The 27,453-nt window shown below is 47.7% G+C and overlaps 2 protein-coding genes and 1 long non-coding RNA gene across 3 annotated transcripts; 1 reads left to right on the forward strand and 2 right to left on the reverse strand.

The window, feature by feature from the left end:
* Positions 1-49: 49 nt before the first annotated feature.
* LOC103474056 (SWI/SNF-related matrix-associated actin-dependent regulator of chromatin subfamily B member 1-like) lies at positions 50-7,175 on the reverse strand. Its single transcript, XM_081613078.1, has 9 exons — positions 7,020-7,175; positions 6,288-6,399; positions 5,946-6,054; positions 4,381-4,518; positions 4,130-4,257; positions 3,898-4,064; positions 3,628-3,818; positions 1,664-1,795; positions 50-1,288 (listed from the first exon to the last, which is right to left on the reverse strand). Exons 1-9 carry the CDS (start codon positions 7,107-7,109, stop codon positions 1,249-1,251), a joined length of 1,107 nt encoding a protein of 368 aa, XP_081469204.1. The 5' UTR covers positions 7,110-7,175; the 3' UTR covers positions 50-1,248.
* A 4,012-nt stretch (positions 7,176-11,187) lies between these two features.
* Positions 11,188-17,743, reverse strand: derl2 (derlin 2). The gene is made up of 7 exons (XM_017307769.2): positions 17,592-17,743; positions 15,904-15,969; positions 15,751-15,824; positions 13,690-13,783; positions 13,356-13,551; positions 13,179-13,269; positions 11,188-11,564 (listed from the first exon to the last, which is right to left on the reverse strand). Exons 1-7 carry the CDS (start codon positions 17,727-17,729, stop codon positions 11,459-11,461), a joined length of 765 nt encoding a protein of 254 aa, XP_017163258.1. The 5' UTR covers positions 17,730-17,743; the 3' UTR covers positions 11,188-11,458.
* On the forward strand, positions 17,725-20,397 carry LOC145553965 (uncharacterized). The gene is made up of 2 exons (XR_014090027.1): positions 17,725-17,814; positions 19,367-20,397. It is a non-coding gene; the product is annotated as an uncharacterized LOC145553965 (long non-coding RNA).
* Positions 20,398-27,453: the final 7,056 nt, after the last annotated feature.

Below are 27,453 nucleotides of genomic sequence, written 5' to 3' on the forward strand. Positions count from 1 at the left end.
GTTTCGCGGCCCGTCAGCAGATCAGAAATGATGACGTCACCAGGAGACACTCGGTTAATCTTTGTTTTATTGTTTTCATATAAAAACAGTCAATATAAAGGTCCAACAATTTACAAAAGAAGAAGAGATGAAGTGACCCCGGTCTGCATGCAGAACCTGTACCGGGTCAGAACCGGGTCAAAGCGGAACCAGGAGCACCGGTTTGTTCTGGTTGCTCGGCAGCGGTTTCCACGGCAACCTGGTAGTGACGCGTCGTCATGATGAGCCTGAAGGTTCTGGTTCTGGAGGCCAGAACCTGCAGCCGCACGGTGGAGCAGAAACGGGTCAGAACAAAACCTACATGAGGCGAGACATGGTGGTCTGCAGTCGGTCCAGATGGTTCTGGTGGGTCCAGATGGTTCTGGTGGGTCCAGATGGGTCCAGATGGTTCTGGTGGGTCAAGATGGTTCCACATGGTTCTGGTGGGTCCAGATGGTTCTGGTGGGTCAAGATGGTTCTGGGTGGTCCAGATGGGTCCAGATGGTTCTGGTGGGTCAAGATGGTTCCACATGGTTCTGGTGGGTCCAGATGGTTCTGGGTGGTTCTGGTGGGTCCAAATGGTTCTGGCGGGCCAGATGGTTCTGGCGGGTCCAGATGGTTCTGGGTGGTTCTGGTGGGTCCAGATGGTTCTGGTGGGTCCAGATGGTTCTGGTGGGTCCAGATGGTTCTGGGTGGTTCTGGTGGGTCCAGATGGTTCTGGTGGGTCCAGATGGTTCTGGGTGGTTCTGGTGGGTCCAGATGGTTCTGGCGGGTCCAGATGGTTCTGGGTGGTTCTGGTGGGTCCAGATGGTTCTGGCGGGTCCAGATGGTTCTGGCGAGTCCAGATGGTTCTGGCGGGTCCAGATGGTTCTGGGTGGTTCTGGTGGGTCCAGATGGTTCTGGCGAGTCCAGATGGTTCTGGGGGGTCCAGATGGTTCTGGGTGGTTCTGGTGGGTCCAGATGGTTCTGGTGGGTCCAGATGGTTCTGGCGGGTCCAGATGGTTCTGGCGAGTCCAGATGGTTCTGGCGGGTCCAGATGGTTCTGGGTGGTTCTGGTGGGTCCAGATGGTTCTGGCGAGTCCAGATGGTTCTGGGGGGTCCAGATGGTTCTGGGTGGTTCTGGTGGGTCCAGATGGTTCTGGTGGGTCCAGATGGTTCTGGGGGGTCCAGATGGTTCTGGATGGTTCTGGTGGGTCCAGATGGTTCTGGTGGGCCTGTGCTGGAGGCGTCCTACCAGGAGGGGGCGGTGTTGGCCAGACGTCTGATTCTCCTGCAAACAACCAGAGCAGAAAAACATTTGAGGTTTTCAACATTTTTATCAATAAAAACAATAAAAACGTGGAATAAAAACCGACGACAGATTTTAGTTTGTCAGAAACGATTTGGAGACAAACTGGAATCAGGAGGAGAGACTGAGGGACGTTTAAGTCCAACTGAGAGACGGAGGGACACGTTTGGACAAGAGACGGAGGGATGGAGGGAGAGAGAGAGAGAGAGAGAGAGAGGGAGGGAGGGATGATCCATCAGGAGACTGGTAGTCTGACTTAATAAAAAAATTAAATAAAAAAACTTAATTAAATGAATCTCTTCGTCTATCTAGGACTTGACCTCTGACCCTCAGCACATCTAGGACTTGACCTCTGACCTTGTGTTTCTGTCCTGGTCTCGGATCTTCTTCTCCATTTCTGCGTCTGTCAGAGTCTCCAGCAGGGGGCACCACTGGTCGGCGTCTCCGGTGTTCCTGATGGCGATCTCCACCGTGGGGAGCGGGTTCTCACTGGGGAGGGGAACCGGGTCAGAACCGGGTCAGAACCGGGTCAGAACTGGGTCAGAGCCGGGTCAGAACCAGGTCAGAGCCGGGTCAGAACCGGGTCAGAACCAGGTCAGAACCAGGTCAGAGCCGGGTCAGAACCGGGTCAGGACTAGGTCAGAACCAGGTCAGAACTAGGTCAGGACTAGGTCAGAACCAGGTCAGAACCGGGTCAGAACCAGGTCAGAACCGGGTCAGAACCGGGTCAGAACCGGGTCAGAACCGGGTCAGAACCAGGTCAACACCGGGTCAGAACCGGGTCAGAACCGGGTCAGAACCGGGTCAGAACCAGGTCAGGACTAGGTCAGAACCAGGTCAACACCGGGTCAGAACCGGGTCAGAACCGGGTCAGAACCGGGTCAGAACCAGGTCAGAACCAGGTCAGAACCAGGTCAGAACCGGGTCAGAACCGGGTCAGAACCAGGTCAGAACTAGGTCAGAACCGGGTCAGAACCAGGTCAGAACCGGGTCAGAACCAGGTCAGAACCGGGTCAGAACCAGGTCAGAGCCGGGTCAGAACCAGGTCAGAACCGGGTCAGAACCAGGTCAGAACCAGGTCAGAACCAGGTCAGAACCAGGTCAGAACCGGGTCAGAACCAGGTCAGAACCAGGTCAGAACCAGGTCAGAACCAGGTCAGAGCCGGGTCAGAACCAGGTCAGAACCGGGTCAGAACCAGGTCAGAACCAGGTCAGAACCAGGTCAGAGCCGGGTCAGAACCGGGTCAGAACCGGGTCAGAACCAGGTCAGAGCCGGGTCAGAACTAGGTCAGAACCGGGTCAGAACCAGGTCAGAACCAGGTCAGAACCGGGTCAGAACCATGTCAGAACCGGGTCAGAACCGGGTCAGAACCAGGTCAGAACCGGGTCAGAACCAGGTCAGAGCCGGGTCAGAACCAGGTCAGAGCCGGGTCAGAACCAGGTCAGAGCCGGGTCAGAACCAGGTCAGAACCGGGTCAGAACCATGTCAGAACTAGGTCAGAGCCGGGTCAGAACCAGGTCAGAACCGGGTCAGAACCATGTCAGAACCAGGTCAGAGCCGGGTCAGAACCGGGTCAGAGCCGGGTCAGAGCCGGGTCAGAACCGGGTCAGAGCCGGGTCAGAGCCGGGTCAGAGCCGGGTCAGAACCGGGTCAGAGCCGGGTCAGAACCAGGTCAGAACCAGGTCAGAGCCGGGTCAGAACCGGGTCAGAACTAGGTCAGAACCGGGTCAGAACCATGTCAGAACCGGGTCAGAACCAGGTCAGAGCCGGGTCAGAACCAGGTCAGAGCCGGGTCAGAACCAGGTCAGAACCGGGTCAGAACCGGGTCAGAACCAGGTCAGAACCGGGTCAGAACCGGGTCAGAACCGGGTCAGAACCGGGTCAGAACCAGGTCAGAACCGGGTCAGAACCAGGTCAGAGCCGGGTCAGAACCAGGTCAGAGCCGGGTCAGAACCATGTCAGAACCAGGTCAGAGCCGGGTCAGAACCAGGTCAGAACCGGGTCAGAACCATGTCAGAACCGGGTCAGAACCAGGTCAGAGCCGGGTCAGAACCGGGTCAGAACCGGGTGAGAACCGGGTCAGAACCGGGTCAGTACCAGGTGAGAACTGGGTCAGAACCGGGTCAGAACCGGGTCAGTACCAGGTGAGAACTGGGTCAGAACCGGGTCAGAAATAGGTGATAACTGGGTCAGAGCCGGGTCAGAACCAGGTCAGAGCCGGGTCAACACCAGGTCAGAACTGGGTCAGAACCAGGTCAACACCGGGTCAGAGCCTGGTCAGAACCGGGTCAGAGCCGGGTCAGGGCCCAGCGGCGCTCACCTGAAGGCGTAGGTGCGCTGGTGCCAGCTGAGCTGCCCCCGGATGCTGTAGGCGATGGTGGTGACGAACTCTCCGCCCAGGCCGAGCTCGGAGCACAGCTTCAGGGCGAAGGCCTCCGGCGAGTTGTCGCGCTCCGACATGTCCCACTCAAACTGGTCCACCAGAGAAATGTTCCCCACGTGGATGTTCAGCTGCACACAGACAGGGAGGTCAGACCCGCCCTGCGGCCCCGGCCCCGGCCCCGGCCCGGCCCGGCCCGGTTCCGCCCACCTTGATGATGACGCGCTGGTCGGCCTGCTCCTCCAGCAGCCCGTCGCTAGGATACGAGTCGATCTGCTGGCGGATGGCGGACGCCACGGCGGGGACGAAGGCCAGCGGGTTCAGGTCCAGGTCGTCGCACAGGATCTCGGCGAACATCTCCGGCGTCATCAGCTTCTCTGAGGACGGGCAGCGTCAGGCCCGGGTCCGGTTCTGGCACCGGCACCGGGTCCGGCTCAGTTACCGTTCATGTTCCAGGTGAAGGCGTCTCTCAGCTTCTGTCCGTCGATCTCCATGTCCAACCGGATCGGAACCAGCGACTCCGCCTGCGCCGCGTTCTCATGGATCACCGCCGGGTCGTGGTCATCGAAGCTGGAGACCAGAACCGACCAGAACCGACCCGGTTACAGACAGCAGAACCAATCAGAATCAACATTTCACGTTCTAATATTCAAATGAAGGGGCGGGGTTTCCCCAGGGGGCGGGGTTTCCCACCAGAGGGGGAAGGTCCTCTTCTTGTCGCGGCCAATCCGGTTCCTGTTGATGGAGGTGGAGGACGGAACGGCGTCCAGGTGATGGGAGCTGTTGGGTAAGGTGGGAACCCACTGGCTGCTGCGCTTCGCCTTCTGCTCCCTGAAACAGACACAGGAAGTGGACCAATCTGCTTCCTGATCAGACAGGAAGTGGAGGAATCTGCTTTCTGATCAGACAGGAAGTGGACCAATCTGCTTCCTGATCAGACAGGAAGTGGACCAATCTGCTTCCTGATCAGACAGGAAGTGGACCAATCTGCTTCCTTATCCGACAGGAAGTGGACCAATCTGCTTCCTGATCAGACAGGAAGTGGACCAATCTACTTCCTGCCCAGACAGGAAGTAGATTCCTCCACTTCCTGATCAGACAGGAAGTGGACCAATCTACTTCCTGCCCAGACAGGAAGTAGATTCCTCCACTTCCTGATCAGACAGGAAGTGGACCAATCTGCTTCCTGATCAGACAGGAAGTGGACCAATCTGCTTCCTGATCAGACAGGAAGTGGACCAATCTGCTTCATGATCAGACAGGAAGTGGAGGAATCTGCTTCCTGATCAGACAGGAAGTGGACCAATCTGCTTCCTGCCCAGACAGGAAGTGGACCAATCTACTTCCTGCCCAGACAGGAAGTAGATTCCTCCACTTCCTGATCAGACAGGAAGTGGACCAATCTACTTCCTGCCCAGACAGGAAGTAGATTCCTCCACTTCCTGATCAGACAGGAAGTGGATCAATCTGCTTCCTGATCAGACAGGAAGTGGACCAATCTGCTTCCTGATCAGACAGGAAGTGGACCGATCTGCTTCCTGATCAGACAGGAAGTGGACCAATCTGCTTCCTGGTCAGACAGGAAGTGGAGGAATCTGCTTCCTGGTCAGACAGGAAGTGGACCAATCTACTTCCTGCCCAGACAGGAAGTGGACCGATCTGCTTCCTGATCAGACAGGAAGTGGAGGAATCTGCTTCCTGCCCAGACAGGAAGTGGACCAATCTACTTCCTGCCCAGACAGGAAGTGGACCGATCTTCTTCCTGCCCAGACAGGAAGTGGACCGATCTGCTTCCTGCCCAGACAGGAAGTGGACCAATCTTCTTCCTGCCCAGACAGGAAGTGGACCGATCTGCTTCCTGCCCAGACAGGAAGTGGACCAATCTACTTCCTGCCCAGACAGGAAGTGGACCGATCTTCTTCCTGCCCAGACAGGAAGTGGACCGATCTGCTTCCTGCCCAGACAGGAAGTGGAGGAATCTACTTCCTGCCCAGACAGGAAGTGGGCCGATCATCATGTTGGAGGATAACGGTCCGTCTCCTTGTTTCCTGTAGCTCACGGTTCAAACCTCCGTCTCCAGCGTTTAGATCTTATCCATGCTGTCGGCTCCTGTCAGGCCTTCTCGGGCCAGGTGGCTGGTTGTTAGTTTCATTATGTTTTAATTTTGACCTGATCAATCATCAAACACCCCGAGTGGAACAGAAAGGATCATCGCCTGAGGTCCCTGACAGCGACCCGACCCGACCCGACCCGGTTACCTGAGGTACGCCGGAGGCTCGGTGCTGATGGACACGGCCTTGTACTTCTCATCGTTCCCGTCGAAGATCTCCTCGCACTCCGAGGCCTTCAGCAGCGTCACGCTGGTGGCTGTAAGCAGGAGGAACACAGCAGGGGGTCAAAGGTCGTCTATAGCAGCTCTACCCAGCAGCGTTCAGGCCGATGAAGGGAGGAAACTGACTGTTCCTTCATTAAACCGCCTGTCATGATAACCTGATGTTTCAGCAGAGGAACCGATTCTTCTTCATGCGGCAGATTAAAGTTTCTCTGATGGTCACAGCAGCAGAAGAAGAAGAAGAAGAAGAAGCAGCAGCAGGACGCACCGTGTGATGAAGCCATGATCTTCTTCCTCTCCTCCACGGAGGCCAGCCGTCTCCATAGCGACGGGTAGCGCTTGTAGAGGGAGCCTCTGAACATCCGCAGGTAGTTCCCGACCTGGACGGACCGGAACAGAACCCGATCAGAACCAGAGCATCACATGCAGGGAGCAAATCAGCCCTTCACAGGTTTCAGTCTGTATCAAACCACCACAACGTTCGGCTGAATTTTCTTCTACCAAAACGCATTTTTACAGCTTAAATCAGCGAGAAAACGCAGAAATCTGGAGATTCCTTCACTTTCAGACATACAAACCGATATTTTAGTTTCTTTAAATAGTGTAAAATGTATTAATTTAGTGCATTTAGTCTTTTTATTGTTAAAATCAGTTTCCAAACCTTAAAAAATGAGCTTACATTTTAGTCTATAAAAACTGACAAATTGCGGTAAAAAAACAGCGTAAATCAGCAGCAGGCTGTGAAATAAACGTCATTATTAATATTCTCCAGCTGTTCGGTTACAGACTATTAAGTTTATAACCTAGTTTTTATTTAATGAGCCGTTTTTGGGTCTCAGAATGAATCGAGAACCACTAAGGTCTTTGTTTACAGCTGCGTTAGCATGCTAACGGCGGCTAGCGTGCTAACGGCGGCTAGCGTGCTAGCAGGATGGAGAGCCCAGACTGGTTTTACTGGGAAGCAGCCCTCCAGCACCAGTGACCACACACACGGACATACCTCTGATCCCACCATGTAAAAGTCTCCATCTTCCTCCAGCTGGAACTTGACTGGTTTCTGGCCAAATGTTTTACTCAGAGCTAGCTGCATCTTTGCTACACCGGGGCTAACAAGCTAGATCTGCCTCTGACGCGTTCAAAACCTCCGGAAAAAGTGGGAGACCGCAGATTTATTCGTTTCAACGGATAACAGACGCAAGGATCGAGATTGACCATCTATTTGTTCCAAACATGCTCACACCGTGAGACACACCGTGAAGTATGAACATATTCCCCAACCTCCTCCTTCAATTTATTATTTATACACCAATTTTTCATTCAAAGAAAAATGATTTCATTTTTTACAAGTTGTTTACAGGAAGTTCTGCAGGTTGTGCTTCTATCTCGACACCTCAGGGTAACTGGTTCTGATGCAGAACCAGAACCAGAACCAGAACCAGAACCTGAGAGGTCAGGAAGGTTGCTATGACAACAGTAGATCATCTTTAATGTGGTGCTAAACTGATTTATAAACTAGTTTATTCTCTGAGCTACAGAGAGCCTGTAGCTTTAAAACTGAGTGGCGTAGAACCAGGTGGTATAGAAGTAGGTGGTGTAGAACCATCTAGTTCTACATTTAGATGTAGAACTAGATGGTTCTACATCTAGATGGTTCTACACCACCCGGTTCTACACCACCGGTGTAGAACTAGATGATGTAGAACCATCTAGTTCTACATTTAGATGTAGAACTAGATGGTTCTACATCAACCGGATGGTGTAGAACTAGGTGGTGTAGAACCAGGTGATGTAGAACCAGGTGATGTAGAACCAGGTGGTGTAGAACCAGGTTGTGTAGAACCAGGTGGTGTAGAACCAGGTTGTGTAGAACCAGGTGGTGTAGAACTAGGTGATGTAGAACCAGGTGGTGTAGAACCAGGTTGTGTAGAACCAGGTGGTGTAGAACCAGGTGATGTAGAACCAGGTGGTGTAGAACCAGGTTGTGTAGAACCAGGTGGTGTAGAACTAGGTGATGTAGAACTGAGTGGTGTAGAACTAAATGGTGTAGAACCAGGAGGTGTAGAACCGGATGATGTAGAACTAGGTGGTGTAGAACCATCTAGTTCTACATCTAGATGTAGAACTAGATGGTTCTACATCAACCGGGTGGTGTAGAACTAGGTGATGTAGAACCAGGTGGTATAGAAGTAGGTGGTGTAGAACTAGATGATGTAGAACCATCTAGTTCTACATCTAGATGGTTCTACACCACCCGGATGTGTAGAACTAAGTGGTATAGAACCAGGTGGAGTAGAACCAGGTGATGTAGAATTGAGTGGTGTAGAACTAGATGGTGTAGAACTAGATGATGTAGAACCATCTAGTTGTACATCTAGATGGTTCTACACCACCCGGATGTGTAGAACCAGGTGGTATAGAACTAGGTGGTGTAGAACCAGGTGGTATAGAACTAGGTGGTGTAGAACCAGGTGGTGTAGAACCAGGTGGTGTAGAACTGAGTGGAGTAGAACCAGGTGATGTAGATCTAGATGGTGTAGAACTGGGTGGTGTAGACCCACATGATGTAGAGTGGTGTAGAACTAGATGATGTAGAACCATCTAGTTCTACATCTAGGTGGTGTAGAACCGGGTGGTGCTTCCACCCTCCTCGTTCTAGTCAGAACTGGGTGGTATAGATCCAGGTGGTGTAGATCCAGGTGGTGTAGAACCGGGTGGTGAGGAACCGAAGGGTCAGGGGTCATCACTACTTCTAGGTTTTGGGCTGATCGCTGGTTTGAGTTGTAATAACTGAACATTTTTCTTGACTCTAGATCTGTAACTCTAGATCAGGGGTGGGCAGCTCCAGCTCCAGCTCCAGCTCCAGCTCCAGCTCCGGCTCCGGGCCTGCAGGGCCTCCTGCAGCTTTCAGATGCGTCTCCACTTCAACACCTGAGTCACATACTGAGCTCGTCAGCAGAACCGGACTGAACCGATTCAGCTGCTGGACCCAGGTGTGTTGGATCCAGGTGTGTTGGATCCAGGTGTGTTGGATCCTGGATCCAGGTCTGTTGGATCCAGGTGTGATGGATCCAGGTGTGTTGGATCCAGGTGTGTTGGATCCTGGATCCAGGTCTGTTGGATCCAGGTGTGTTGGATCCTGGTGTGTTGGATCCTGGATCCAGGTCTGTTGGATCCAGGTGTGTTGGATCCAGGTGTGTTGGATCCTGGATCCAGGTCTGTTGGATCCAGGTGTGTTGGATCCAGGTGTGTTGGATCCAGGTGTGTTGGATCCAGGTCTGTTGGATCCAGGTGTGTTGGATCCAGGTGTGTTGGATCCTGGATCCAGGTCTGTTGGATCCAGGTCTGTTGGATCCAGGTGTGTTGGATCCAGGTCTGTTGGATCCAGGTGTGTTGGATCCAGGTGTGTTGGATCCAGGTGTGTTGGACCCAGGTGTGTTGGATCCAGGTGTGTTGGACCCAGGTGTGTTGGATCCAGGTGTGTTGGACCCATGTGTGTTGGATCCAGGTGTGTTGGATCCAGGTGTGTTGGATCCAGGTGTGTTGGATCCAGGTGTGTTGGATCCAGGTGTGTTGGATCCAGGTGTGTTGGACCCAGGTGTGTTGGACCCATGTGTGTTGGATCCAGGTGTGTTGGATCCAGGTGTGTTGGATCCAGGTGTGTTGGATCCAGGTGTGTTGGATCCAGGTGTGTTGGATCCAGGTGTGTTGGACCCAGGTGTGTTGGACCCAGGTGTGTTGGATCCAGGTGTGTTGGACCCATGTGTGTTGGATCCAGGTGTGTTGGATCCTGGATCCAGGTCTGTTGGATCCAGGTGTGTTGGATCCTGGTGTGTTGGATCCTGGATCCAGGTCTGTTGGATCCAGGTGTGTTGGATCCAGGTGTGTTGGATCCTGGATCCAGGTCTGTTGGATCCAGGTGTGTTGGATCCAGGTGTGTTGGATCCAGGTGTGTTGGATCCAGGTGTGTTGGATCCAGGTCTGTTGGATCCAGGTGTGTTGGATCCAGGTGTGTTGGATCCTGGATCCAGGTCTGTTGGATCCAGGTCTGTTGGATCCAGGTGTGTTGGATCCAGGTGTGTTGGACCCAGGTGTGTTGGATCCAGGTCTGTTGGATCCAGGTGTGTTGGATCCAGGTGTGTTGGATCCAGGTGTGTTGGACCCAGGTGTGTTGGATCCAGGTGTGTTGGACCCAGGTGTGTTGGATCCAGGTGTGTTGGATCCAGGTGTGTTGGATCCAGGTGTGTTGGACCCAGGTGTGTTGGACCCATGTGTGTTGGATCCAGGTGTGTTGGATCCAGGTGTGTTGGATCCAGGTGTGTTGGACCCAGGTGTGTTGGACCCATGTGTGTTGGATCCAGGTGTGTTGGATCCAGGTGTGTTGGATCCAGGTGTGTTGGATCCAGGTGTGTTGGATCCAGGTGTGTTGGATCCAGGTGTGTTGGACCCAGGTGTGTTGGACCCATGTGTGTTGGATCCAGGTGTGTTGGACCCAGGTGTGTTGGACCAGAGTGACGTTAAGAGCAGCAGGACTCCGGACCTCCAGGACCGGTGCCGTCCACCCCTGGTCTAGATCTAGATGGTTCGGTCCAATAATAACAGCCTCAGTTTTGTCCACACATTGATCTGTTCTCAGCATCTGTTCAGGGACTGGATGGGGTCAAAGGTCACCTGGTGACGTCATCCTGTAGAGCTGTGCATCATAGTTATGGTGGCTGATCTTCCTGAGCAGATAGATACTGAATATCAGGGCCCTAGGACTGAACCTTGGGGTTCCCCCCACATGTGACCTTTGACCTCTCTGATGAGAAGCTTCCCTATCGAGTCCTGGACTCTCCGGTCGGTTCTGTGAGGTGATCAACACCGAGGTCCAACAGAACCAGAACCAGAACCAGCTCTGCGGTTTTTTCCACATTCTGTGTTTATATGGACGTAACTGAACACTTTGACTAGGCCAGTCTCCCTACTGTGGTAACCATGGGAGCCGGACTGGAGGGAGTCGGAGCGGTCGGTGGTTTGATTCCTGCTGCCAGCCGTGTCCTCTTTGTCCTCCGCCTGGCCTGCAGTCGGTTCAATCCCTGTGAATGAAACGTTTCCGCTGCTGCTGCTCACATTTATTTGTTTAAAAGGCGAAATGGAAAAGAAGGAATAAATTCTGTTTTACAGTTAAATCTTTTTCACACGTCAGGATTTTAATCTGAGACGAGACAAACATGGAGTCCCGCAGACTCATTGTCCAAACGTTTGTCCTGCGGTCCCCGAGCCGCGGCGGCGGCGGGACGACTCGGCGCCGGCCGAGAGTTTCTGAAGCCGAAAGCACAAACAACAAAACGGTTTCCTCCACAGCAGTCCAGGCTGTTTGGCGTCCTTCACCAGAACACCGGGAGGCGCCCGGCGCGTCCGTCCCGTCTGCGCCGGAGGGTCCCTGAAGGCACCGCGGGGCTAGCCGCCCAGCCGCTGGCCCTCCCCCCAGGCGAAGCCGCCGGGCCGATCCTCGGGCAGCGGGTTGTAGTTGGCGTCTTCCTCCGGCGTGTCGAACAGCATCTTTCTGTGGGCGGAGCCAGAGACAGGAAGCTGAGCCACGCCGATGGCAGCGTCATGCTGCGGGGCGGGAGGCCGGCCCCACACGCCCACCATGCAAATGCATGCCACACTTTTCAGATTTTCATTTAGCCACGGATCACCTTTGATCCGACAAAAACAGAAACAATAAAACATCAGTTTGACTCAAGAGCCGAGTCCTGTTCTACTGGACCGGAACCGGGACAAAATCTGGACCGGAATTATCTGATAATCTGGACCGGAACCATCTGATAATCTGGACCGGAACCGGGTCGTAATCTGGACCGGAACCATCTGATAATCTGGACCGGAACCATCTGATAATCTGGACCGGAACCATCTGATAATCTGGACCGGAACCGGGTCGTAATCTGGACCGGAACCATCTGATAATCTGGACCGGAACCATCTGATAATCTGGACCGGAACCGGGTCGTAATCTGGACCGGAACCATCTGATAATCTGGACCGGAACCATCTGATAATCTGGACCGGAACCGGGTCGTAATCTGGACCGGAACCATCTGATAATCTGGACCGGAACCATCTGATAATCTGGACCGGAACCGGGTCGTAATCTGGACCGGAACCATCTGATAATCTGGACCGGAACCATCTGATAATCTGGACCGGAACCGGGTCGTAATCTGGACCGGAACCATCTGATAATCTGGACCGGAACCATCTGATAATCTGGACCGGAACCATCTGATAATCTGGACCGGAACCGGGTCGTAATCTGGACCGGAACCATCTGATAATCTGGACCGGAACCATCTGATAATCTGGACCGGAACCGGGTCGTAATCTGGACCGGAACCATCTGATAATCTGGACCGGAACCATCTGATAATCTGGACCGGAACCGGGTCGTAATCTGGGCCGGAACCATCTGATAATCTGGACCGGAACCATCTGATAATCTGGACCGGAACCATCTGATAATCTGGACCGGAACCATCTGATAATCTGGACCGGAACCGGGTCGTAATCTGGGCCGGAACCATCTGATAATCTGGACCGGAACCATCTGATAATCTGGACCGGAACCATCTGATAATCTGGACCGGAACCGGGTCGTAATCTGGACCGGAACCAGGTCGTAATCTGGACCGGAACCGGGTCGTAATCTGGACCGGAACCGGGACAAAATCTGGACCGGAACCATCTGATAATCTGGACCGGAACCGGGACAAAAATCTGGACCGGAACCGAGTCGTAATATGGACCAGAACCGGGTCGTAAACTGGACCGGAACCATCTGATAATCTGGACCGGAACCATCTGATAATCTGGACCGGAACCATCTGATAATCTGGACCGGAACCATCTGATAATCTGGACCGGAACCATCTGATAATCTGGACCGGAACCATCTGATAATCTGGACCGGAACCGGGTCGTAATCCGGACCGAAACCGGGTCATAATCTGGAACAGAACCAGCTGTTTTGATCACATTCAATTAGAGATTAATGACTAAAATCTAATCCTTCACTTCACCTTTTTAAAATAAACTAAATTATAATAAATACATGTAACAAACGTCAAAAAGCAAATCTAAATGAAAGTTGAATAAACCAGTGACTGTCTGTCCTCACATGATGGACGGCGTCCTCAGCCAGCGTCCGCCTCCAGGCTGGTTGGGGAAAACGTCCTCCAGGAAGTAGTAGACGTGACCCACAGCGATCCCTGGAAACAAAATGGAGGATGAGTTCTGATGCGGCTCGGCTCGGCTCGGCTCGGCTCGGCGTGACGGCGGCGGCGGCATGACGGACCGAGCAGGTCGACGATGATGGAGTTCCCCAGCAGGAGGGAGAACCCCATCAGCACCCAGGGCAGGAAGGGCGCCTGGAAGTTCAGCAGGCCGAAGAAGTTCATGCGCACGTTGGGGTTCCTGCGGCTCCAGATGTACACCAGCATGATGGTGAAGGCCTGGCCGAGGAAGACCAGGCTGACGAAGATGCCGAAGATCTGCTCAGAGCGTTAAAGGAGCCACGGGTTCACATGCGCCTGCTGTCAGACTCGCTTTGTGGGTCTCGGACAGCTTCCCGCCATCTCCGGCGCTGGAACATGGCGTTTCCATGGAAACGCCCCGAGGCGGAAGGATACGGTCATCAGCAGGCCGCCGAACAGGAACATGAAGACGAAGTCAGCCGTCCGGCCCCTGAAGGAGCCTTCCTCCAACATCCGGCAGTACCGGTACCTGGGACCCATCGGTTAGGGAAAGCATGCAGAGACTGGGCCTGGACACAGACTGGGCCCAAAGAACACACTGACTGGGCCAAAAAACACACCGACTGGGACAGAAAACACAGACTGGGCCCAAAAAACACACCGACTGGGACAAAAAACACACCGACTGGGACAAAAAACACAGACTGGGCCAAAAAACACACCGACTGGGACAAAAAACACAGACTGGGCCAAAAAACACACCGACTGGGACAAAAAACACAGACTGGGCCCAAAAAACACACTGACTGGGCCAAAAAAACACAGACTGGGCCCAAAACACACCGACTGGGCCCAAAACACACAGACTGGGCCAAAAAAACACTGACTGGGCCCAAAAACACACTGACTGGGCCCAAAACACACCGACTGGGCCAAAAAAACACCGACTGGGCCAAAAACACACCGACTGGGCCAAAAACACACCGACTGGGCCCAAAACACACAGACTGGGCCAAAAAAACACTGACTGGGCCCAAAAAACACACTGACTGGGCCAAAAACACACCGACTGGGCCAAAAAAACACCGACTGGGCCAAAAACACACCGACTGGGCCAAAAACACACCGACTGGGCCAAAAACACACCGACTGGGCCCAAAACACACAGACTGGGCCAAAAAAACACTGACTGGGCCCAAAAAAACACTGACTGGGCCCAAAAAACACACCGACTGGGCCAAAAAAACACCGACTGGGCCAAAAACACACCGACTGGGCCAAAAACACACCGACTGGGCCAAAAACACACCGACTGGGACAAAAAACACAGACTGGACCCAAAAAACACACTGACTGGGCCAAAAAACACAGACTGGGCCAAAAAACACAGACTGGGCCCAAAAAACACACTGACTGGGCCAAAAAACACAGACTGGACCCAAAAAACACACTGACTGGGCCAAAAAACACAGACTGGACCCAAAAAACACACTGACTGGGCCAAAAAACACAGACTGGGCCAAAAACACACAGACTGGGACAAAAAACACAGACTGGGCCCAAAAAACACACTGACTGGGCCAAAAAACACAGACTGGGACAAAAAACACAGACTGGGCCCAAAACACACCGACTGGGACAAAAAACACAGACTGGGCCCAAAACACACCGACTGGGACAAAAAACACAGACTGGGCCAAAAACATATACAGACTGGGACAAAAAACACAGACTGGGCCCAAAACACACCGACTGGGACAAAAAACACAGACTGGGCCCAAAACACACTGACTGGGCCCAAAAAACACAGACTGGGCTGGAAACACACTGACTGGGCCAAAAAACACAGACTGGGCCCAAAACACACTGACTGGGCCCAAAAAAACACACAGACTGGGCTGGAAACACACTGACTGGGCCCAAAAAAATACTGACTGGGCCAAAAAACAGACTGGGCCCAAAAAACACTGACTGGGCTCAAAACTAACTGATAGTGAACAACGATCAAATGTTGACTTTCTAACTTTCACTATGATGAATTATTTCTTTATTTGCTTCTTTTAATATACTTCTAACATTTTATAAAATAAGTTTAAGATGTTCAATGAAAAATCTGTAAAATGTAAAAAAAACATTTATCTGATTCCTCAATTAATCTTCAGAATAACCGATTAATCGTCAGAGTAACCGATTAATCTTCAGAATAACCGATTAATCGTCAGAATAACCGATTAATCGTCAGAGTAACCGATTAATCGTCAGAATAACCGATTAATCGTCAGAATAACCGATTAATCGTCAGAATAACCGATTAATCGTCAGAATAACCGATTAATCGTCAGAATAACTGATTAATCATCAGAGTAACCGATTAATCATCAGAGTAATTGATTGCTAAGCCAATCGTTAGCTGCAGCTGTGCTTCAGAACCTCTTGCGCCGCGTCAGCAGCAACATCTGCTGCTGCGAAACAGAAACATGCAAACCAGCAGGATACAGAAATATCATGTTGAACAGGAAATTGAAGCCGACTGGACCGAAGAACAGGAAGTTGGTGAAGAGTCTCCATATCTGAGAAGACAAGAGAAAATCCTTCAGCTGCGTTGGTTCTGACCCGGTTTTTCTGAAAGGTGGAGGAGCGACTTGGTACCTGGTAGTTCTTCAGAATCAGGTCTGGGTTGAAGTAGAGCTGGAACGGTGTGATGATCTCCAGTTGCTGTGGGAGGAAACCGGGATTATTCCAGAGGTTGTGGTCAACCTGAGCTGGATTAACGCTGGGAACCCTGAGCCTGAGGGGGTCCATCCTGGTCCCAACGTCACGGCTGAATCACTCCAATCATGACGCAGCGGCTCTGCTGCCTCAGCTCTGATTGGCTAATCGGTTTCTGGTTCAGCTGTTTTGGAGAATTAACCCCTCTGCTTCTGGATGCTGAGCAGCTGCATGGATTACATTTATCACGATGCGTAGTCGTCGCTATAGCAACTGGGAGCATCTGATTAGCACATCTAAACCTTAAATCACTGGTGTCAAACTCAAGGCCTGGGGGCCAAATCTGGCCCGCCGCAGCTTTTTATGTGGCCCTCTGGACTCCAAATTACATCAATAAGTCCTTCCAGTTTTTCACAAATCTGCAAAAATCACACAAAAATCAACAAATTTCCACATTTTTCCCTGATTTTACTGCTAATTTTCTCAAAATTGGTCAAAAACGTTGAATCCGTAACCGATATGACGAGTGATGGTCACATTTGACATCATACATTAGTGTAAATATTGTAAAAGAATAACGATTACAAATATTTCTTAATATTCACCACAAAATCTGTCATTTTGATTGCAAAAATAAACACTAAAATAATCACAAATCCCAGAGGAACAGCTATTTATTGATATTTTAACAGTTTTATTGGTTTTATCAATAGATTCTGGTGCAACCGGCCCTTTAAGAACGTTCAGATTTTTGATTCGGCCCAAAACAAAAATGAGTTTGACACCACTGCCTTAAATGACCCCTGAACTGTGACCCTAAAGCCCTAGGGTCTTATCCCCAACTCCAACGTCTCTCAAACCCCATGAGTGGCAGAAGCAAAGGAGGTGGAAAAGCAGCTGATCATGCCATCCTGTGGAATATCATCTCTGCTTGCCGGATGTTGAGCTGCTAGCATGTCATGACAGCCTTCAGTCAGAGGCCTCCTCAGATTCGCTGGTAAACTGGCTGCTACTGGAGAAAGAGCCGTAACTTTAACCTTTAACCTCAGCGGGAAGCTGAGCCTTCCTCCCAGTTCTGCTCAGATTACGGGTTTGGATGGAGAGTCGGTGCTTCTGCCAGCTGTTCAGGAACACCTGGAGGTTCCCCCTCAACATCAGCTGCTCTACCGGACTCGAACCACCCAGAACCCGCAGCCCGGTGGGTTTGCTCCGAGCTGGGGGTCAGGTCCGGGTCACCATCAGTCTGAACTCCACACACACAACCAACAATTCACGATTAAAGCTATAAAACCGATTTAACTGTCAATAAAACCCTCCTGGGTTCAGGCTGAAGGTAAAAATGTGAATGGTGCGTTCAGGGTCCCCCCCACCAACCGCTCGAGACTAAATAAAACCAGATTATAATCTCTGACTGCGCTCATGGCAGAGTTAAACGGACCGGAACCGAACCCTGACCGAGCTCTCGGCTCGGAACAAGACTAAACGTGAAGCTAACGTCCTGAATGAGAGCTCCCACTCGGATCTGCAACAGAAACATCTGGAGCTCAACAGAAACCAGCACAGTCCCGACCGACCGACTCGGTTCGGTTCGGTCCGGCTCGGCTCGGCTCGGTTCGGGTTGTTCTTACCACTGCAGCCGTGGTGAGGACGCAGGCCGTGGTGTAAGCCCTGGTAACAACAGGAATCTGTAGATATTCCTGCTGGAGGGTCTGGTAGGCCATTTTGGAGACACTACTGACAGCTTCCGGGGCTTCCTGACACGTCATTGCCAACGGGACGGGGATGCGTTCATGGGCCGTGGGGAAATCCACCACGACTTCCACTTCTGTCACTTCAAACAGCAGAAACCAGGTGATACCAATCCGAACCCAAATGATCGTTTTAAGAAAACAGTTTGACGCGTAATCACAACAAAAATTAAATAAAAATATGCAAATCAACAACTACCGCAGTAATAGCGATTAAAAAAAAGTTTTATTATGTATTTTGAATAATCCAGTGTTGTTAAGCTAAAAGAAAAAGAACAGTAGAAGTAACTTTAAAAAATACTTTTTGTTATTTTTTAAAACTTGCTTAAAACATTACAATATGCATTTTAACAAAGTTAGCTTTAGAGCCATCTGGTGGTTGCTTGATGCAACGTCACCCAGCAGGTGCAACTTCAAGCAGTTATTTCACTGCTTGAAATAACTGCTTATTTATTAGTAAATTATTATTTACTAATAATTTCTAATACTAATAGTTTCTCTGTGGCGCTTTTTAAATTATTATTTTTTCATGGTTAAACAATAAATAAAGTAAGGACGCTGTTTTGGAGCCATCTGCTGGTTGGGCAGTGTAACTACACATATGATTCAATATCGTTTGTATTTCTATTTTTAGATACTTAAAATTATTCATAACGCACCGTACGTTTATATTGTGGCACAAGATTAGATTGCAAACGCGAACAAAGTGTAAAGTTAATGTTAGAAGTGTGAACAACTCCATACTTCTTACGCCTAGTAGCATGCTAGCTGCTAAGCTAATGCTAGTTAGCCGAGTCTGCTAACAGAGCAACGTCTGGGCGCGAGTTTATTTAATATCGTCCCTTCATATTAGCTTTGTAATTTTTTTATTCACTATTCGTTTTCAGTTTAAAATTAACATATGACACGTTGAAATGAGCAAAAAGAAATCGTATGTTTTCTTTACTTTCTCTCAAAAGTCCCAAACTTTTCCAGGCCTTGCCCGCCAAACAGCGTTAGCTTCTGGTTAGCGACTCCCTTTGCTAACCCACATACAATAAATAGTCCAGAATATTTAAAGAAATATTGACTTTTAGCCTTTTTTCCCCTCACTTTTATACACATATAAAAGTTATATTTTATAATATTATATTATAAAATAATAATATAATATTATATTATATTATTAACCTTCAGTTAATATATTATATATAATATATATTATTATATATAATAATATAATATAGTTATATTTTATACACATATAATAATTACATATTTTATACAAATATGTAATTATGACATATTTGGTTTCTTTTGACTGGTTGATCCGAAGATTATTTCCATTAACACAGGTTATATTTGTATATCCTGACTTTCTTTTAAAAGTAATTATGATCCCCTCAAGTTACAAGTGCTGTCTCTCTTTGTAAATTATTTGCAAGTAACAGAACTTGTGGAATATAACTCCACACCAGGTCGTGAACTTTGATGAATGTTGAGTTAACGATGGATTTGTTGGATTTCTGCAACGTGTTCTGCTTATATTCCCAACAGCTCTTAACTCACTGATAACTCATTGACATAGTACCTACATGTTTTGTCCTTTGGAATAAGAAAATCAAAACGACAACAATAAAAACTTGGCCATGACTCATTTTTATTTTATTCCACAGACTCCATGTCAAAGGAAAAGAAGGTCACTGCAGACGCCAGTCATCAGGAAAGGTCGGCGACGATCAGTAGAAAACAGACGGATTAACAACCATCTGCAGCTTTTGATGTCATCCTGAGTCATAAATATCTACTGAATCGGCTGCTGGAAAGGTGAGGGCAGCTGTGTTTGTACGGTAAGTAAACTGGGCTGATCTGAACAACCGATGTTATGCCTGACATATCACATATTTCTGCATTTCTCATTTATTTACATCATGTTTTACACTGACTCTTCATCACAAAGACAGAAACCCTTCATTTTATGGGGAAGTTTTCCTTGCTGGTTGGCCCCATCAGGTTACTGATTTCTAACCTTTGGGTCAATGGCCCCCCTAGTGGCCACTCAGCCACTAGGGGGACCCTGAGATTGACGCAATGCAGACTGATAAGCAACATAAACAAAACCTATGCAGAAGCTACTCAAATGTGGATATAAGTTGATTGAAAGATACTTGGATAAATTACAAAACTCATCACAGCCCCGATGATTTGCCCCTGGGCTCCGGCCTGGTCGACCCCGTGCACTTCAGAGCGTCGCACTTCCTGGTTTTCGTCCTTTTTCTGCAGATCATGAAGTCTTTCTCTCGAGGTAAGTTACCATTATTAGCTTGATGCAAGTTTAGATTCTGACCAACGTTTCTTTATGGTTTGAGTTTCGATGTCTGTTCACTCCCCCGGGGGAAGCTAATGCTCGCTAATGCTAAAGAAGATGCTAAACAACAAAGTCTAAAGCTCAAAGCCGTGTGGGTAAATGTTTTAGAAGTATATGCAGAACATTACTTCCTTTAAACCAGTGGTGTCAAACTCATTTTTATTTTGGGCCGAATCAAAAATCTGAACGTTCTTAAAGGGCCGGTTGCACCAGAATCTATTGATAAAACCAATAAAACTGCTAAAATATCAATAAATAGCTGTTCCTCTGGGATTTGTGATTATTTTAGTGTTTATTTTTGCAATCAAAATGACAGATTTTGTGGTGAATATTAAGAAATATTTGTAATTGTTATTTTTTTACAATATTTACGCTAATGTATGATGTCAAATGTGACCATCACTCGTCATATCGGTTACGGATTCAACGTTTTTGACCAATTTTGAGAAAATTAGCAGTAAAATCAGGAAAAAATTTGGAAATTTGTTGATTTTGTGTGATTTTTGCAGATTTGTGAAAAACTGGACGGACTTATTGATGTAATTTGGAGTCCAGAGGGCCACATAAAAAGCTGCGGCGGGCCAGATTTGGCCCCCGGGCCTTGTGTTTGACACCTGTGCTTTAAACTAACGTGTTTAGTGTTGCAGCCAGTGTTGGCTCACCTGTTCATGCTATACCTGTGAAAGGAGGAGGCTTGTTGTTTCACAGCAACAGCTGGAGTGAGGCTAACATAGTAAATCTATGTAATTAACCTTCAGAAACCATTAACCATCGGTCAGGAAGCACAGCTCATTCTGTTCATGTGTCTGGACTGTCTCTAATAAAAAGGTTCAAAAGCTACCAGCTCCATACATGCAGCTAGAATAGAACAGAAATATCCCAGTGACCAGCAAAGTGACAAGCTGCGAATGTAACTGGGTCTATATTAATAGTTTTATATTTCCACAAAATGTGTTCTTTTATGTATTTGTCTGCTTCTACTTGACTGTTGCTGTGTTCCTCTGTGTACTATAAGAGGTTTGGTCCTCCAACTCCGCCTTATTTTCTTCTTCTTTTGTTCAGGGTCCTCCAGGACTATTATAAATATGAAGTTATTAATTTCCTCTCCCCTTTTGTTATTCGTTCCACTGGGGAGAGGCGAGTTTTATAATCTATTGTAATCCTTTCATTTATATTGTTCAAATGTTTATTTTTCCTTCTGTATTAATGATAAGTGTTTGGATATTTTCATTTGAGTTGCTATTACACCTTTATATCATTTGATGCATGCTAACTGTTATTTTGTATAGATCGGGTTGGAGAACTGGAGCACATGCTAGGTGCTAATGCTAATATCTCCCAATTGACAGATTAAATAAACGGAGACTTGATGTCTTGTGGTTTGTCTGATCACCACACAACACACACAACGCAGAAATCCACCGGTCACACGAACGAGCGTCATTAGACTGAGTTCCAGTTAGACTGATAAATATCAGGTTCCTCTACATGCCTTTTGTTTTGGGATGCGTTTCTCTGTATAGCAATTGTCATAAAGTAATTCATTATTGTTTCAGATGAACAGTACTCAAACATGTGGATGGTGGTGGTAAGGAACAATGTTTTGAAATGGACTACTTGTTTCCAGGCCTCTGCAGAGCTGGATGACTGAGGGAACGCAGCCATTTCACTCAGGAGTAACGGAGCAGGGATGCATCTAAAAATTATCAAGGAACTTTTCCTTTCGCCCTGGATTTAGACCAACAAATGTCCAGGTCTCTCGAACACACCTATAAAATCTCCTGATCACCATGTGCGTTGACACTATGGACACAAAATGTAGTATAAGGGCGTTTAATAGTATAACGTACAATAGTTGTGTTGGGCGAACAAGAAACCACAGAGATCAACAGAGACTGGTAAAAACTCTGAATCCCAGAGTACACAGTATTAACCCATTAATAGTTGTTTCCCCATGACGTCCCAAAACAAAACAAAGCAGCAGCAGCAGTACTTTTTCTACGTGCTCGCGGCTCACAGACTGCTCTGCGGAGGACACGCATGAACACTTTCATTTCACTCACCGCCACGTCTTCTCTGTTTATCCGACCCGCTGAACTCAACGTGCTCACCTGAACGGCTCACAGTAGGAGTCTGGGACCAGACAACTGCTTAATCCAGAACAATTTGCTTGTTTTATTATGTTTTTCTCTCTTTGTGATGTTTAGCTGTGCGACGGCTAATGCTAAATATTTGTTTAGCATTAGCCAATTTACTCTGGCCACGAGAGCTTATTCTTTGATCCATGTTTTCACTTCATCGCCTCTCACTAAATACAGATAAATAACTGTATTGTTCTTATAAAGCTCCTGAAGCTAAAGCCAATTGCTTTGCTAATGCTAAGATAGTAGCCACCATTGGTTCTGTTTACGGCTCAGCTCATTGTGTTCATGCCGTAGCATACTGCTAGCACTCATAAGCGCATTGATATTGGTATTAATGGTATTTAAAGGTCCATGTAAGACAGTGGTGTCAAACTCATTTTTATTTTGGGCCGAATCAAAAATCTGAACGTTCTTAAAGGGCCGGTTGCACCAGAATCTATTGATAAAACCAATAAAACTGTTAAAATATCAATAAATAGCTGTTCCTCTGGGATTTGTGATTATTTTAGTGTTTATTTTTGCAATCAAAATGACAGATTTTGTGGTGAATATTTGTAATCGTTATTCTTTTACAATATTTACACTAATGTATGATGTCAAATGTGACTATCACTCGTCATATCGGTTACGGATTCAACGTTTTTGACCAATTTTGAGAAAATTAACAGTAAAATCAGGAAAAAATGTGGAAATTTGTTGATTTTGTGTGATTTTTGCAGATTTGTGAAAAACTGGACGGACCTATTGATGTAATTTGGAGTCCAGAGGGCCACATAAAAAGCTGCGGCGGGCCAGATTTGGCCCCCGGGCCTTGAGTTTGACACCTGTGATGTAAGACTTATAACAGGTGCTAAGCAGCATTTCAGTCACTATTTCCTTTGTTTTTTTGCTGAGCTGCTATTTTTGGTTGTGCTATATTACCACGTCATACAATCGTCGACCATCTTGTGAGTCTGTGTTGATTATCTGTGGGAGGACAAACATTTCTTTCTCTTTGCTCACACACAGGCTGTGTTTGGGAGGATTTGTGTGTGGCCATACTGATCTTACTAGTAAAGAAAAAGACTTCATCTTCAAAAACATCCTTGAAGCCAAAGGATGTAGCATACTGTCTGCATCTGGTGACTCTACCCCAGCCGAAAATAAGACTAGCTGCCTGAAACCGATTACGTTCCTGCAGAAAGAACCTGAAATAATGATAGATTCCCCAAGAAGAACTGTTGTCTCCAACTACATCGATGAAGCAGTTTTGTCTTTATTACCCCGACAGAAGATGGCAAGCTACCCGGTGGGAGAGTGGGTAGACAAGAGTCCCAGATCGAGAGATGTGGCTGCATCTTGTCTGTTCATTGGACCTGCTGAATTCAACATACTCTCTTATTCACCAGATTGGTTCGAAATATTAGGCTGCACAGTGGCGCAGTTGGTAGAGCTGTTGCCTTGCAGCAAGAAGGTTCTGGGTTCGATTCCCGGCCCCGGTCTTTCTGCATGGAGTCTCCATGTTCTCCCTGTGCATGGTGGGTTTTCTCCAGGTACTCCGGTTTCCTCCCACAGTCCAAAAACATGACTGTCAGGTTAATTGGTCTCTCCAAATTGCCCCTAGGTGTGAGTGTGTGTGTGCATGGTTGTGTGTCTCTGTGTTGCCCTGCGACAGACTGGCGACCCGTCCAGGTGACCCCGCCTCTCGCCCGAAACGTTGGCTGGAGATGGGCACCAGCAACCCTCCCGACCCCACTGAGGGAAAAAGGGTGAAAGAAAATGGATGGATGGTTCGAAATATTGTTTATTTTTTCATGTTTCTTTTGGTTACATAAACTACAAAGTACTCAACAAAAAATAAAGGGCAACATGCTAAACATGCAAGAAAAGAATCACAGATCAACATTTGAAGTTGCATAAAGAACGGCAGGTGGTACTTTCCATTACTACGATGAGATAGCTGACCTCAGCTGACTCTGTGTTATTAGCTAGTGCTCTCCAGGCTACGCTGATTTTCATTGTCTTGCTTTTTTTAAATCCGGTGCTAAAACGCTCATCCATAAATAAGTTGCATCTCGTTTGTTTTTGCCGATGAATGCTGAGCGGGGCTCTGATTCAGAAAGAGGGTTCTTCAGTTGAACTCGGTGAGGAGAGTTTTTCTCAGTCTTCTCTCCAGACCCAGGACAGATCATATACTTGAAGACATCTGCATCAGAAAAAACATTGAGAATAGATTTACTCCAGGCAGTTCACTTTTGACTTAATGTTTCTAAGTTCAGTTGCACATCTTTCATCGTGGTTTGAGATAAATTCAGATTTAAAAATAGTTCACATTATCTATTATTTACATTTAGGCACAAAGGACTTGAAATTCCCAGTTTAGGACCTGGGACTTGTCTGAGATTTGACTCAGACCTTGAAGATAAAGACTAGAGACTTGCAAAGCAATGACTTGGTGCCACCTTCGGTTGTCACATTAAAAATTAACTGTTAATTCTTTTTAGTTATAATTTAGCAATCCACTCCGGGACAGTTGGTAAGCTACAACGTAGCTTAGCACCGTCAGCATGTGAATGTATTCATATAATGGATGACGGACTCAGTGTAATGTGAAGTGAATGGAGTCCTCAGGACTTCATAAAGCATTACCCCAAAAACAGGCCATTTGCCACTTAAACATTCATATTCTCTGATGTCAATATACATACTGATTCATTCTTGCAATAACCTAAGATTAGAAATTTAGGTAAGTTGTTAATCTGTAGTTATAACCCAAGCCGTGTTACCTCTGACTTTGATCAAGGTAGGATATTCTGATGTTTTTTAATTTGTCAACCATGTGCTACGTCTGTTTTTATAAAGGTAGGTTGTTGGATAAATGTTATATTATATTTTTCTACTTATTAGTTTTCATTCTAAATAATGTAGTTATCTATAAAAGTATCTCTTCTGTTTATGAATAGTGTGTGGATTTAGTAGAAACTTGTGTCACATATTTGATTCATGTGGTTGTAAAACCACCCCCGCTCCAGGACGCCAGCAGACAGAGTTGCTGGTGTCAACAATGCATGCTGACCATTACCTTATAAGGAGAAGAAGGCCAGTTGGGGGGCATCTGGAGAAGGAAGAGGAATGCATACTGTAAACCAGTTTCAGCCTGTTTGCTCCCCCACCTTTAGAAAGCATTTGTAACCAGGGCTTTTCCCCAAATAAAAAGCGGGGAGAGCGGAATGCAAGCCAGAGTTTGTTTGGGGCATGTGACTGGTTGCATCTCCGAACACCTCTCCTCACAGCGACTGGAATTCTAATCTCTGTCTCCGTGTTTCTTTTGCAGAGTTATATACTTATGTCAGGGGTTAAACCTGACATAGGTGTTATGATAAAGGTTTTATTTTTATAAAGGTTGGTGTTATGATGAAGGGTTTGTTTTTATAAAGGTAGGTGTTATGATAAAGGTTTTATTTTTATAAAGGTAGGTGTTATGATAAAGAGTTTTATTTTTATAAAGGTAGGTGTTATGATGAAGGGTTTTAATGCACCAACATGTGCTACGTCTGTTTTTATAAATTTAGATGTTATGATAAAGAGTTTTAATGCATCAGAATGTGCTATATCTGTTTTTATAAAGGTAGGTGTTTCATTAAAAAATAAAATCAAGTTAATTTGTACAGCATGTTTCAGCAACAAGGCAGTTCAAAATGCTTCACATCATAAAAACAAAAAAAAAATACAAGGTCATTGAACACAGTGAACAATTGAAGAAGTGCGTCGACATGTTCTGCGTCTTTATTTTGCATAAATGTTGGAAATGTAATCAGTTAAGTGAGAATAATGACCTCATCATTACTTCCACAGCTGATTCTCTGCAATATGCTGGTATTGTGAAGCTGCTCTGCTTCCCTCATTCATGTTTCTTTTAATTCGTTCCAGTTTCTGGACTTTCTTGTCTCCTTTCTCTTTCATCTTCTCAATCAGAAAGTCCAGGTGGACTAAAGTAGACGCTGAATCAACTTTCAGAGCAATTCTTTCTAGTTTGACAACATGCTTGTAGGACTCATCCAGCAGCTCATATTTCTTTGCAGTCGGATGTTTAATTTTTGTCTCCAGACCTTCTAAGTAACTCAAGTTTTTCTCTCTTTCAGTTTTACTGTTTTCATACTTTTGCTTTATTTCTTTCAGAGTCATCTTAACTTTTCTTGTTTTGGTCACATATCTCCAATTTTCTTTCACATGATCAGATGTGGGACACTTCCCACTACAAACGATGCAGTGACCTCCTCTGATGACATCACAGAAGGCAGGACGTGCAGTGACCTCCTCTGATGACATCACAGAAGGCAGGACTTGCAGTGACCTCCTCTGATGACATCACAGAAGGCAGGACGTGCAGTGACCTCCTCTGATGACATCACAGAAGGCAGGACTTGCAGTGACCTCCTCTGATGACATCACAGAAGGCAGGACTTGCAGTGACCTCCTCTGATGACATCACAGAAGGCAGGACTTGCAGTGACCTCCTCTGATGACATCACAGAAGGCAGGACTTGCAGTGACCTCCTCTGATGACATCACAGAAGGCAGGACTTGCAGTGACCTCCTCTGATGACATCACAGAAGGCAGGACTTGCAGTGACCTCCTCTGATGACATCACAGAAGGCAGGACTTGCAGTGACCTCCTCTGATGACATCACAGAAGGCAGGACTTGCAGTGACCTCCTCTGATGACATCACAGAAGGCAGGACTTGCAGTGACCTCCTCTGATGACATCACAGAAGGCAGGACTTGCAGTGACCTCCTCTGATGACATCACAGAAGGCAGGACTTGCAGTGACCTCCTCTGATGACATCACAGAAGGCAGGACTTGTAGTGACCTCCTCTGATGACATCACAGAAGGCAGGACTTGCAGTGACCTCCTTTGATGACATCACAGAAGGCAGGACTTGCAGTGACCTCCTCTGATGACATCACAGAAGGCAGGACTTGCAGTGACCTCCTTTGATGACATCACAGAAGGCAGGACTTGCAGTGACCTCCTTTGATGACATCACAGAAGGCAGGACTTGCAGTGACCTCCTTTGATGACATCACAGAAGGCAGGACTTGCAGTGACCTCCTTTGATGACATCACAGAAGGCAGGACTTGCAGTGACCTCCTTTGATGACATCACAGAAGGCAGGACTTGCAGTGACCTCCTCTGATGACATCACAGAAGGCAGGACTTGCAGTGACCTCCTCTGATGACATCACAGAAGGCAGGACTTGCAGTG

Source organism: Poecilia reticulata, chromosome 12 (genome assembly GCF_904066995.2).
Source record: "Poecilia reticulata chromosome 12, P_reticulata-male-v2, whole genome shotgun sequence".
Lineage (NCBI taxonomy): Eukaryota > Metazoa > Chordata > Actinopteri > Cyprinodontiformes > Poeciliidae > Poecilia > Poecilia reticulata.